The 12,660-nt window shown below is 38.6% G+C and overlaps 1 protein-coding gene across 1 annotated transcript in view; it reads right to left on the bottom strand.

Annotated features, from left to right (window-relative positions):
- LOC102687623 (RNA polymerase II elongation factor ELL2) overlaps positions 1-7,547 on the bottom strand; it is a 50,699-nt gene extending 43,152 nt beyond the window's left edge. Inside the window, exons 1-2 of the mRNA XM_006628981.3 lie at positions 7,292-7,547; positions 205-252 (exon numbers count right to left, since the gene is read on the bottom strand). Coding sequence (XP_006629044.2) covers positions 205-252; positions 7,292-7,429 — 186 coding nt within the window. The 5' untranslated portion in view covers positions 7,430-7,547. The remainder of the gene's footprint in view (positions 1-204; positions 253-7,291) is intronic.
- Positions 7,548-12,660: the final 5,113 nt, after the last annotated feature.

The following is a 12,660-nucleotide window of genomic DNA, read 5'->3' as shown; positions in this document are numbered from 1 at the left end:
TGATTTAGAAATATTAGCTGCTGTAAAAAAAAAACACTGCCTCTCTAAACACTTCTGTGTTTAACATTGGAATCTTATAACAAAAAACTACAAGAACAAGCTAAATGCTGGGGAATAATTAAATGCTTCTGTTAAGTGAAAGAATTGATTGAGACACTAAAAATGTCAGCAAAATCTAAAACAAACCAAAAAAAAAAATCTCACCCCTTGGCTCCCCTTGAAGCAAATAACCGGCTGATGTGGTATCGAGGCCTGTGGAAGAGAAAGAAGAGAGATGAGGGTAGGATTTTCAAGTATAATCATCTGACATCATCCGAAAGGAATCATTGTGAGTATGGACTGAAAAACCCAGAGATTTTCACATCTAAAACAATCCAAATCAAAATCAAGTCCCCTGTTCATCCGTTCCAAATGCAGTCATAGTGACATAACGTATTGGTTAAACCTCCAAACGATGCCAATAACAAGCAGGGCTGCGATTATTATCTTTGGATTAAGTTTGGATATACTTAAGCAATACATGTATTATTTCTTCAAGAATTAATAATGCGTTCTAATTATTCTCCTCCCCTGTTTATGAGAAGGGCAGACACTAGGCAGACATTCGATCAGATCCACAGTTTGAATCTAGCTACTGCAGCTGGCAATCTGGCACTTTGATCCTTTTCTCCGCAGTGATTATGTGTTCACCATCCACTTGTGCCTAGCGTCATTCTTAAAAGAACAGCCGTTTATGACAAAGCCAGGTTCAATCAGTGCTGTGTTCTGGGACTTGACTTCAGTCATGCGAAGGTTTCTGTCCATGCTGGACAGTAGATACAATTAGCTTAGATGTTTCAGGCCTCATATTTTCACTTCCATATGAACTTCGGCTTCTGCTTTTGAAATAAATAGATTTTCCACCCCTTAACGGGAAGGTGTGAAGACATTACCCAACTGGTTTATATTTCACAGAAGCACACACATTCTTCAGAAACATCCTGGACTCGGATCCCTACCTCTACTGCTGCCCTGTTTGTTCTAGTGATACAGGTCTCTTGTGATAAGATGTTCTGAACTCGCAACGCCACACTGTGCTGCACCTCCTTAGTCGCTACCCTGAGGCTGAAATAAACAAGTCTGTCTTCCTGCTTTAATCTCATTTGCTCTCCTGGATCTGGATATAGTTCTGATTTTGCCTATTTTCCTGTAACATTTAATATCTGACATGGCAATTTAACATGAATACTGAATGCCACTAGATTCCTGTATCTTTTCCCTTCTTTGTGCAACTTTAGAACTTGATTTGTGATAATGGGCAGGACAAAAGAATACAAAGTAAAACTATTATGCTTACTGTTAACAGTCTCCTTGAGTTGATGATTAACTTCCTATATTTGCTTATATAAGCAAAAACTGGTGATATAAACACCAGAATCCCTCTAATCACACAAGTAGTTTAACTGATACAATATATGGAAATAAATAATTGTAAGTTTTTTAAAAAGTAATTGAAAATGTGATATTGGCCTTTTAACTCTCATTAGTCAACTTTGAAAGTATTCGCATTCCTTTATAAACTTATTATGTGCACTGAAGTAGGCAAAGCAGCATTTCTTACAGCAATTCAAAAGATTCTCTACCACAACAGCTCTCCAAAAATGATGAGTATGTGTCTATAACAACAGGAAGCAGTAATTCAGTATGCAAATATAACTTTCATAAGTCAAACGAAAGGTTTGTAGAAATATCAGCTGAAAGTTAAGTAGTCTCAGGGCAATGATGTATGTAATAAGAAAACTCTGAATTTCAGCAGCACAATCAATCAAATGCTAATCATTAAACGCTAATCTGATTAACTGTATACATGCACATCTCATCCTGTCATTTAAAAGAAGCAAATCTATAGACAGAATTGGGTTATTGTGTTAATATTAAATAGAACCACTTTACATGAAAGTCCTGGAAAAAAAGACAAATAGGAAAATTACAATCTCTGTAAATTCACTGATGACTTTAGCATGCCACACACCCAACTAATTAAACAAGATGCAGCACGAGAAAAAGAACACAAGCATTTATTATACAATACACAGACATCTTCAAGTGTTTTTCAGTTCATGCTATTTTTATTTATGAGCATGCTTGATGCTAGGGTGAAGACACTATAAATCTACTAAACTCTTTAGTAAGTAAATGCATGTCATGTGCAAATCTCACTGAAAATTCCTGAAGGCCTGTCAACAGATTTGCACAAATATATGTGAGCATTTTCACCTTACTGCTGGAAACAGCAGGGTGGAATTTAGACTTTTACTTCCTTTCACATGCAGAAACTGAAACAATAAATTAAAGCACTCTCTTTTTGGTCTTTTGCAGGAGAGCAGGGAGTTGAAAGACATCTGCCTGCTATGGAAGTTGCATAGACTAAGGAATACCCATAACAATTACAGCTTTGTACAGCCTGCATGGTTGTTTTTACCCCATGAGGCAATTATGCCAGGACTGTAAAACTGATACAGTGTCACCCAGTGTCCGCCACACTGTCAGCTCTCCAATGTTGAAGACAGAGGAGCAGTTTCAAGTTTCTTAAACTTTTTGTCCTACATTTCAGGCAGTTATTGTAAAATTCACATTAACCTTAAAGACGCTACCTTGAAAATAATCATCTGACCTACAGTGCTTTTAAACAGTCATTTTATTTCAAAACAGCAACCTGTCCTGTTCAAGATTGCATTGCCTTCTGAAGTGCTTCTTGGCTAAAATGTTTTCCACAAATGGCCTACCAAGGCGTTTTTAACATTCTAACTTAACAGTGGTCCAGCAATCTAAGATACTGTAGTAAACTGCACTGGAATGTCTATGATTAATCAATCTGGATTTCAACAAGACTGTCCATGCTGATCAGCAGGGTTCTTGAGAGGAGATACAGGGAGAGGGGGAGGGAGAGACAATTCAGGAGACGAACAATTTATTTGCAAGCAGCCCTTAAATCTCATCCAAAGCCAGAGGGTATTTACATTTGTTACCTAACCATCGCACTTTGTTTCTCACTGTAGTTTAAGAACAACAAATACAAAAACAGACTTAAGTTGAGCTTAAAAAGGAGCACCTACTGTAGAATTGAACAATAACTACTATGCACTCCCACCCAAAGTTTAACCAGGCTCAGAATGTGAAAACAATGACTGCCAGCATTCAAAAGACTGGAGATAACTCATATTCTTCTACAATATCAGTTTCTGCACATGACAGAGAATAATATAAACAGGACCCATGCTAGAGTTGAGAGGTATTATATTTTAACATTCAATAAAAATCACCTTTATTCTGGTCCACAAAATTAGCATTGTACCAAAAACTTAAGTTATTTTTTAAGAAATAAATAAGGATGTGGATTTTCAAACCCCTATACTAGTCTTAGCTTACAAATCTTTTCAAGGTTTAATTATACAAGAACTGGGGTTGATACCAAAATACTGTATATTGTATCTGTCTAAAGAGGTTGAAACACTCATGGAAAAAGTGTGCATCTTCTTTTAAGAACTGCTGATTATAAGGGCTCTTCCAAATGCTGTGAACAGGGGGATTTTTAATAGAGAAGATCAAATGCCATTTGTTCCTAATAACATCTGCAGCTGTGGTTTCTGCTGTAATTAGTTATATATTCTAGTCACTTTTGTACCTCAAAAGCCTACATTTCCTGAGTAAACGGGAGAAGCAGTTTGCTTTAGCCTGAACGCCTAATACCTGCTGATACCTGCAAACAGCTCCTATCTACACCCTCCATTAGCAGAGCAAAGAATTAATTTGCCCTCCTGAGCAAGATCAAACATTTTCCACATCTTACTAGGATACGATTTGCTGGCAGACAGACTCCCACATTTTGTCTTTAGTTAAAAAAAAAACTTATCAGGGTCCAAAGAAAATCCAAGAACCAAATGTGCACTTCAATTTTGGTAATTGAAGGTTCATGCAAACACCACAATCATCTACAAATCTGCACTGATAGCAAAGCCTAGGTTTTGCACGATGATCTTTGGGTATAATCCGATGCCCCAGTTTAAATGTTCTTTTACAGAAATCAGCCTTGTTGATCGGACAGTTTGTTGACTTGCTCTGAAAAAGACAAGTCTAAATCTCTTAAGAGCAGAGACAGGCTCCACCTAACCTACTGTACATGTTTTCTCATGTTACTCAACTTGATAAATGGGCAGCACTCAAGGTAGAAAATGGAGGCTCCGTTTGTATTTTAGGAGCAGGTTTAGACACCATCACACTTGAAATGATTTTCTTATCCAGACTGGATTTTACAGCTGATTTTCAAAGGGACACGCCAGCTCCATTTTAACTCCCTCCCCGCTCTTAAAACAGCTACAGACTGACAAACTGTATAAGATCACTTTATTGGCTATATACAATTTCTTGTATTATGAATTTGTCTTTTCCATACCCCAACTTGCTCTCCATGAGACACACAGACAGGGAGAGAAGCTTGGGGTCAGAGTGCAGGGTCAGCCATTTATACGGCGCCCCCGGAGCAGCTGGGGTTAAGGGCCTTGCTCAGGGGCCCAAAATTCCTCTGCCGGCCTTAGGATACAAACCGGCAACTTTCCAGTCAAGGGCGCAGATATAATTAACCTTCTTTGTTTTCATTGAAAGGGAATTAATGAACAAACTAAAGAATTAGAAGTCAAAACTGGATGTGGTGGGACCCAGAGCAAGTCATTTGCAAACCTTAGACAAAGATCTCACACAAAAAGAAGAAATGCCAGAATGACCTGACGTGGGACTCTGGTCAGAGAGCTTGAGGACATGATTAGAAAGAGCGTTCACCTCCTGCGGTGAATCACTGCTCTCAGGCGGGTGGAGACAACATACTGTTCAAACAGCATGTACACACCTGACAGGTAAATCAGCCTCATAAATCTTGGGGAAGGAAAATGGATTATACTCAGTGCTTTGCTGAAAAAGGCTCTATTATAACCTCCTGGATGGTTGTCTGTTGCTCAAGATCAGCAATGTCACCTGGTTTGGTTAGAGGGGTAACCAGGAGCACATAAGGAGAAGATTCTTCCTTGGGCTACTTCCCCATGTAATGTAGGAAGAATGTACCACCTATAAGGGGGACAATTGCCTCATCTCCTTAAACCAAGGTGTTTCCCCTAAAAGGTACGAGATTATGGCGCAGCTATCTTCATCTACACCAGCTATCGAAACCCTGTTTTCTGATTCGTTTAAAACAATGTGGCAGAATGTGTCTTGCTACTTGCTGAAGACCCTCAGTCTGCATTTAGTACAACGCGTACATGACGACAGAATGTCATCGTTCAGGAGCGAGAAAAACGAACTGAACGACGAAAAAAATTAGAACCCATTCCTGCAGAACATTGCCCTGCACGGAAATATTAAATACTAAACAATAACGGCTTTTAGAAGATCAGTATTAGTTAAGGGCACGCACAAATGCATCACATTTCTACTTGAGAGTGTTGACATTCGACTCTGTTTTTCGGCATTGTTCATTGAAGCAGGCTGCTCCAGTTGAAAGGTCTTACAGCATGTCAGGATAAATTATCTCTGGAGATTAAGGAAGTGCTCCGCTGCTTCTGATTGGGCGATGGACCCAGACAGAGCGCTTCGATCCGCACCTCTGCGCCAATGAGCGCCGAGGGGGGCGTGGCACAAAGCGTTTAAAGGGCAGAACAGTACAAAGGGAGCACGGCAACACAAAAAACACAGCGCCAGCAGCCAATCAGCGAAGAGGAGTGCCGAGGGGGACGACTAGGGGAGACTGACCAGGCGCACGGTCCAGCTGGCGTCCAGAGCTCCCATTGAGCCATTAATTGCATGGGAATTCAAGCTATGGCTACTGTTAAAGACTCCTGTTGCACAAAAGCTTTTCACTTACTATCTCATTTTACGTCGCTATCTGCCCTCCAGTAAATTAAGAAAGACGGGTTACAGAAATTGTTCGAATGCATACTGCACGTTCCCTTGTGCTAATGGTCTTTATTGCGGTTATGCCATTTCATTTCAGTTGTAACAAAGCGATTTTCTTAACAAAAATGCATCATTTTTTTGCGATTTACATCCGAATCTTGCATTTCCTTTGATTTGAATCATCTCCCTAACCGTTCTACATAATAAATATATGTAACTGACTTGCCTTAGTTTGGATACAATAGTAGCATAATATAGAAACGACCAGCCCGTAAATTCTGGTTATCTTCCACTTGTTTCGAGATAAGATTACAGGACACTTTCTACCCTAGATTTCTGAAGCAGAAAGGAGATTAGCGGCGTGAGATGTTTGGAAGTCTTTTATCTAGTAGACCATTACGCTTAATATACACATTTTAAACACCACAAGAGCTGGGCAACACCGACTGGACCACGATGAAGACCGACTTGTCGACTTTACATAGAATTAAAAGAAAGCACTAGTATCTTAGTTCAAACACGATTATTCTTGAAGCACGACTAAAATCAAAATCTACAGTTGTATACAGCTGTCTAAAGAGTAACCAATATCACAGAATCTAACCCTGTGCGCCACACTCACCGTACGATCCCTTTCATCGTATATTTATACAGAAAAGCACTCAAGATTATTTCCCTAAAGGCTTGCTTGCTTGCTTGCTACACGATTGACAGAAAAGACACGGCGTGACTAAAAACGGCAATTTTAACTGTTCAATTAAAAAAAAAAGCTCTTTTTGTGTACAAACTATATACCTTTAACCCATACCTCTAATTTTCAGTAGGCTTTCCATAATCTTTGAAAGGAGATTTAAGGCTTCTACATATGATAATGATTTCAAAACAGAACTGAAATATTGTTGACAGCGCAAAACAGATCTGAAAGATATGGTATACCAAGTATCTAAAGCTCAGCTGGCTAAAATCATTCTACTCCGACAAAAAAAAAAAAATAGTTCCTAATCTATACCAGCGAAACATTACCAGTTTATTCCCTAAAATTTTCATGGTGTTGAATAAAATTGCACGGGGTTACAGTGTTTATTTTTGCGCAGGTATTCAAACCATAATTACAGACACCGTAAGTTTCTTTTTTTTTTCATTAATACGATGCACTTTTTAGCAAAGCGCTACAGTTTCCTCCCACAGCCCCCAGTTCACATTCTACAGATTCTGTCACTTCTCGAAGTTACCGGCAACTTTCCCCCTTTTCTATCCAAGCCTACTTGCGCATAAAACCTGCTCCAGAAGAGCCCTTTAAAGCTTAGCCTAAGAAAACAATAAATATATCAAAAAAAGTAAATGGGCAAAAACGTGATTTTCTCGTTACCTTGAAGTTCTGATATGCCTCCAAAGCTCTGATGGCGGTGTCGGTGAGCTTGACGTGATAAAGCGTTTTATTCGGGATATTTTTGTTAATTTTACCACAGGACAGCCCGTATCGCTCCTCCTGTCTCAGTGCTGCCATGTCTGGAACTGAGCAGCATCGGGGACATTCTCGGTGAAACGTCACGGTACCTGGGCGGGGCGTAGAACGGCTGCGTTGTTCCAAGCACGTCACACACTACTCACACACTCGCTGCCCGAGACCCGAGCGTGAACAAATAAATAATCGAGACAAGAGCGCACATCGACGTCACAATGCAATGTATATCTATTGAATTTCCCTGTATGGCGTCACAGAGAGGGGGTGGATAAACACCAGGCCTCCACAACTGACCTTTTTAGAAACTCTTAATCCTGAACGTTTCGCTGCACGGACGGACTTAAAAACACTATTTCTGGGATATTGTCACATTGATTGAAAAGTCCATTTTTAAAAACAAATCGAAACGTTTGCAGCATTTCCGAATTTAAATGTTCTAGTTTATTGTAAAACAGAACTGCAGTTTCCTCCCAGTTTAAATTCCTTAATTGTAAACTATACTTAAACTATACCCACTGTAGAACCGATGTTCAGTGGAATGAGAGGGGGCCGACTGAATTGGTTTATAAGCAATTCTGAGCAGGGTGACAAGCTTGCCTGAAACAGATGTGCTTCAAACAAGATGCCTGTACAGAAGTCCCTCACACCGGTAACGTGGAAAAAAAAAACCAAATTGTTGCAGTTGTGTGACACTGTTAAACATTCGAGGACGAGAGTTTAAATGATCTTATCTTGAGAGTAAGATTGACAGTGATCTTTTGTGTAGCCCTTCTGCTCCCTAACACACTGTTTTCCCGGCTGTTCCCAGTGGTTCGTCATACTGTGACACTACAAGAGAAGAGAGTTAACCCCAAAGACTCCTCAACGTCCCCCCATTTCATTCTCGATGGACTGTGCCCAAGAAACATGCGTTCTGCAATACCCCCCACTTAATGAATACTGCGTTCTACACTTGTCTTTTGAGTTGATCTGTTTTCATTTTAGAAGGTATTGTTAAAAGATCCTAAGTGAGAAATAAGCTCTGTCACTGATCATTAGAGATCAATACTGTTAAGGATGTTTTGCAATATTTTTGTAAATATTTAGAAGTATGTTTCTGGAAGTACAGTGCATAATTCAGGAACACAATGTACACTATGTGTACATGCTTGTATCTGGCAAAATATGAGGTCTCTTACAAGAAATATAGCAGATTGTCAATTGTTCAAGCCATTTATATGACCACATTGATATGTAGCTCAGCGATTACTTCATACCACAAATTCTTCTTTTCCAAGAGAATTCACCCTTGAGACTCACTTTCTTGTTTCACTAAGAAAAACAAAAGTGGAAGCTTTAACATCATAACTATTGAAATTTCTCTTTTAAGTGCATGTTTAAAAGTGACATTTTACACATTAAATACTTTAGTCAAACGTGAGCAGCAAGCACCACTTTGATAAAAGTTTTCAAGGCCCCCAAAATTGGTACCTAAGCTTTCTTATGGAAGGACTGAGATTATTATTTGACTGTACAGTATTCTATTTCAATCATGTTGATTTTTTTAGAGTTCTCCAGGTCTTGTGAAATAGTGAATGTCTCTTGGAAAAGAAAAAGATTAGTGAAATTAGAAAAGATGAAAAAAATGTCTGTCAGTTGACATCTGAACGCAAATGTGCCAGCAGGCAGAATTAATTTTACTTCAATGTAAAAGTATATGAAGCAAAATATTAATTCCTGGATGAAGAGGAATTTTCACAATACTTTTTTGAATTCTCTAAATTGTCTACAGGGGAGGCTTCAGAAAATAGCAAAATTAGCAGCTGGGTGATTTATTTTATCTGATGCCTGAGCACAGTATTTCCTGCTACTATTTTTAATACTCAAGGTCTGAAAGAAACCATTCAAACTCCTGTAAGCATAAAGCTGAAATAAAATCTGGGCTCAAGAGTAGAGGTTGGAACATACTGTACTTCTGAACTCATACTCATAAAAAGTTAAGCAATCCCCATTTTAATAAAAACGTTTTGGAAAATAAACAGTTTACACTTGGAAGATGGCTCCAGAGTAGTATAAGAAAAATAATCTTCAGATGAACCATTGGTGTCATCTGAAACAGCAGTATCTCAAGTGAAAGGACTTTACTTTCTCAAGACGAGAAACCGGATTTTGGCTTCCAGCACTAGAAAGGAGCGATTTGTGCCTGCAGCAATTGTTTGATTTTTTTAAAATCTCAAAAGCCAATATCACAAAAAACATAACATTAGAAGCAAATATGTGAAGATTATGGAAATAAAAGGACTAATTTCTTTCTAAATGCAGATAAGAAAAGTGGTTTGAATATATGTTTTACACAACTGAACAGAATCATTATATAATTGTGATAATTATTTCTCAAAGGCCTGTTTGGTTAAAGGCCTGTAAAATATTAAACAAGTCACATGGACAAAAGGGGGCTGAAATGCCATCCCATGTTAATAGAAGGGCTTCCCTTTAATCATTAAAGTGTAAAAATGCAGATCTGATGCCTGTAATAACATTACATGCATTAGATAAAACCAGTGTACAGATGTTTAAAACAGTATTCTTATAATAAATGATCAATGAATTACAGTTAGTAAAAGTGAATTACAGACAAACAGCATTTATTTAAAAACTCTAGTAATGATCCTTTTGTGGTATTACAAAATGTTATACAACAAAAGGTACTGTAAGTAGATAGCTAAGAGTAAAAATTGTTAGGATACATCACTGATATATATATATAAATTCTTATATATATTAGCTGCTAAAAGTACTTGAGTGTATGAGGAAAAAACAAGAAATGAGCAAAAGAGTCCTGAAATCTTATGCGTCTCTGTGAACTGAGGAAAAAGTCTTAATGAAACACACAGCAGAGCAGCTCATTGTATTCAACAGTGTCTGGCCTTCCAGAGCTGTATGTTATTAATGTTAATATTGTTATTAACATTATATATTAATGTTTGTCTATTTATAGCCTACTGATGCTCTGAGGTAATATTGCTAATGAGCATTATTGCTAACCCAAGCCTACTTTTATCTGAAATACCGACATTTAATGTCAGATGCAATTTTCTGTCACTGGACCTGGAGATTGTTTTATTATTTAAAACATATTGCAGTGTAAATAAACAAAGATGCATTAAAATGATTCTGATCTCTTCTTGGTTGGAACTATTGATTATTCTGTATCATTCCGACCATATGTTTGAAACACTTAAGACAGTGGAGTACGTCAAATTGGATCAACTATTATTTGCAGAATTTATTTAAAAATCATTTACATGCCACAGATTGTCTTTCTGGGGTGTACTATAAAGTTCATTGAAAGAATTTGTTTTTTGTGCATCCCCATGGCTAATTCGGTCATTCCTCTTTGATGGTCTTTTCCCCTTATCCTTGAGTTTTTGGTAAGGTCAGTGTCACAAGAAAGCTCTGCAGTGTACAAAGAGAGCATGATCCAGCTATAAGCAAAGCAAAGTATTTTTAAGAGCAGCAGACCAAGCAGACATCAATTTTTGGTTACAGGCATTTATCTTCAGTTCGCTTCTTATCTGTTGAATCAATTAAAATGCTACTTTTACTTCTTGAAAAGGAGAGCAGCAATATTAGCAGCACCAAAACTAATTCTGTGTGAGAAATCCAAAATTTGATGATGGTTATCCAAAGGGTAAATGCTCTCTCTTTACTAATTTTGTAAAATAACAGATGACACAAATTAGAGATATGGAAAGGAGGGAGGATTCCAAATTATTCAAAAAGGATTAGGCCAGTGAATGTTGTTTTTCAAACTGAGTTAGTATTCCTCCATCCCTTTAAACCCTCAAATGGATAAGGTGAAATGGAAAAAAAATTGCGAATTTAGGTTAATTAGTGGGTCATAATCCTTCCAAGGAAAGATGCTTGGACAGGGGATTAAGAAGCTTGTTTATAGTCATTAATAGAGTCCTTACTTGCCATATGGTCTGCTCAGAAGAAGCCACTGGCAGAAAAACAGAGCTAAATTTGCAGGACACGTTGCTGAGGAGAAAGGTATTAACATCCCACTGTAATAGCATTAGCCTGCCTGGGATCCACAATAACAAGAGAATGAAATCAAAGCTCCGGGGCTGTGTAGTGTATTCTGGTGTGGTGCAACACTAAGGTCGCCCTCCTCCTTATAGAGTGCATGCCACTGTCTCTCCAAAGAAGCGTGTGTCCATCCTCCAATTGGCACTTAATTAGAGATGAGACTAATCAACCTGGGCAAGTTCAGATATCTCACCCATGCTGATTCTGACTGGTAGGGCAAAACAGACTTGTTTCAAACCATTAAGTTATCTTCTTCACACTTACTGTGTGCCAGAATGAGCAAGAAAGACCCAGGTCCCTTTTGGCTGGGCCCCTTTTGCACAGACATTGCAAGCAGAGGTCTCGGCCACTTCAACTGCTTCCCCAAGCAGTGCTAGTCAGGCAGGGTCCACTCGGCTGCTTATAACAGCGACTCCTGTGACTTGATGGATGCTTGAAGACTCACAGTGAGAACTTTCAAATGAAAAAAACACAGGACATCAAACACAGGGAGTGCTCAGGTCACATCTGATAGATTGGACCTGTGGGGATTCTGGTCAAAAGGTTTTTGAGTGTTCTTCTACTCAAGGTGGACATTGTTGCTGTCTCAGAAAACCAAGGAAAATAAAAGGAGGCTACAACATTTTGGGATGTTAGGGCTTTGGAATTTCAACCAGATCTCTTGCAAACAACTTCTTTGTTAATAGTCAGAGATCGAAAAGCATTTTGCTCTTTTTCAGCATCAGACTCATGGATGATGATTTCTCACCAGTTTCAGTGAACACATCCCCTGCTGGAGCAGCCAAACAATTAATCTATTAGGCATTCTGAATGAAGCACCATACTAGTGTTTCCTAATTGGGATGCGCATGTTGTGAGTTGCAGTAGCTTGTCTGGTCTTGCTGCTTAGTGTTATTCAGTGGGATTCTGTCCACCGCTCTGAGGCATGTAGCTTGCCTAGATAAACCTGTTCTGTTGTCTTCAGAGAAAAGCAAACTGCTCTGTTCTTGCTCCTATCAGATAGCCATGTCTGGGCTATTTCTGGGGTGTTTTTGTTCCACCAGCACCGTCTTTCACTAATCAACGAGACCAATAGAATAGGCCATCTGAGGAAAATATGCTAACGTGTGGTAAGAAAGAAAAATTAAAATTCCCTCGTCAGGCTGCCGGGAGTGGTTGAACTCACAATGGATTGCCATTATCTGAATTTCAGTCAATGTGCT

This window comes from Lepisosteus oculatus, chromosome 5, assembly GCF_040954835.1.
Source record: "Lepisosteus oculatus isolate fLepOcu1 chromosome 5, fLepOcu1.hap2, whole genome shotgun sequence".
NCBI lineage: Eukaryota > Metazoa > Chordata > Actinopteri > Semionotiformes > Lepisosteidae > Lepisosteus > Lepisosteus oculatus.
The sequence above is the reverse complement of the archived record's forward strand: the minus strand, read 5'-3'. Positions and strand labels throughout refer to the sequence as shown.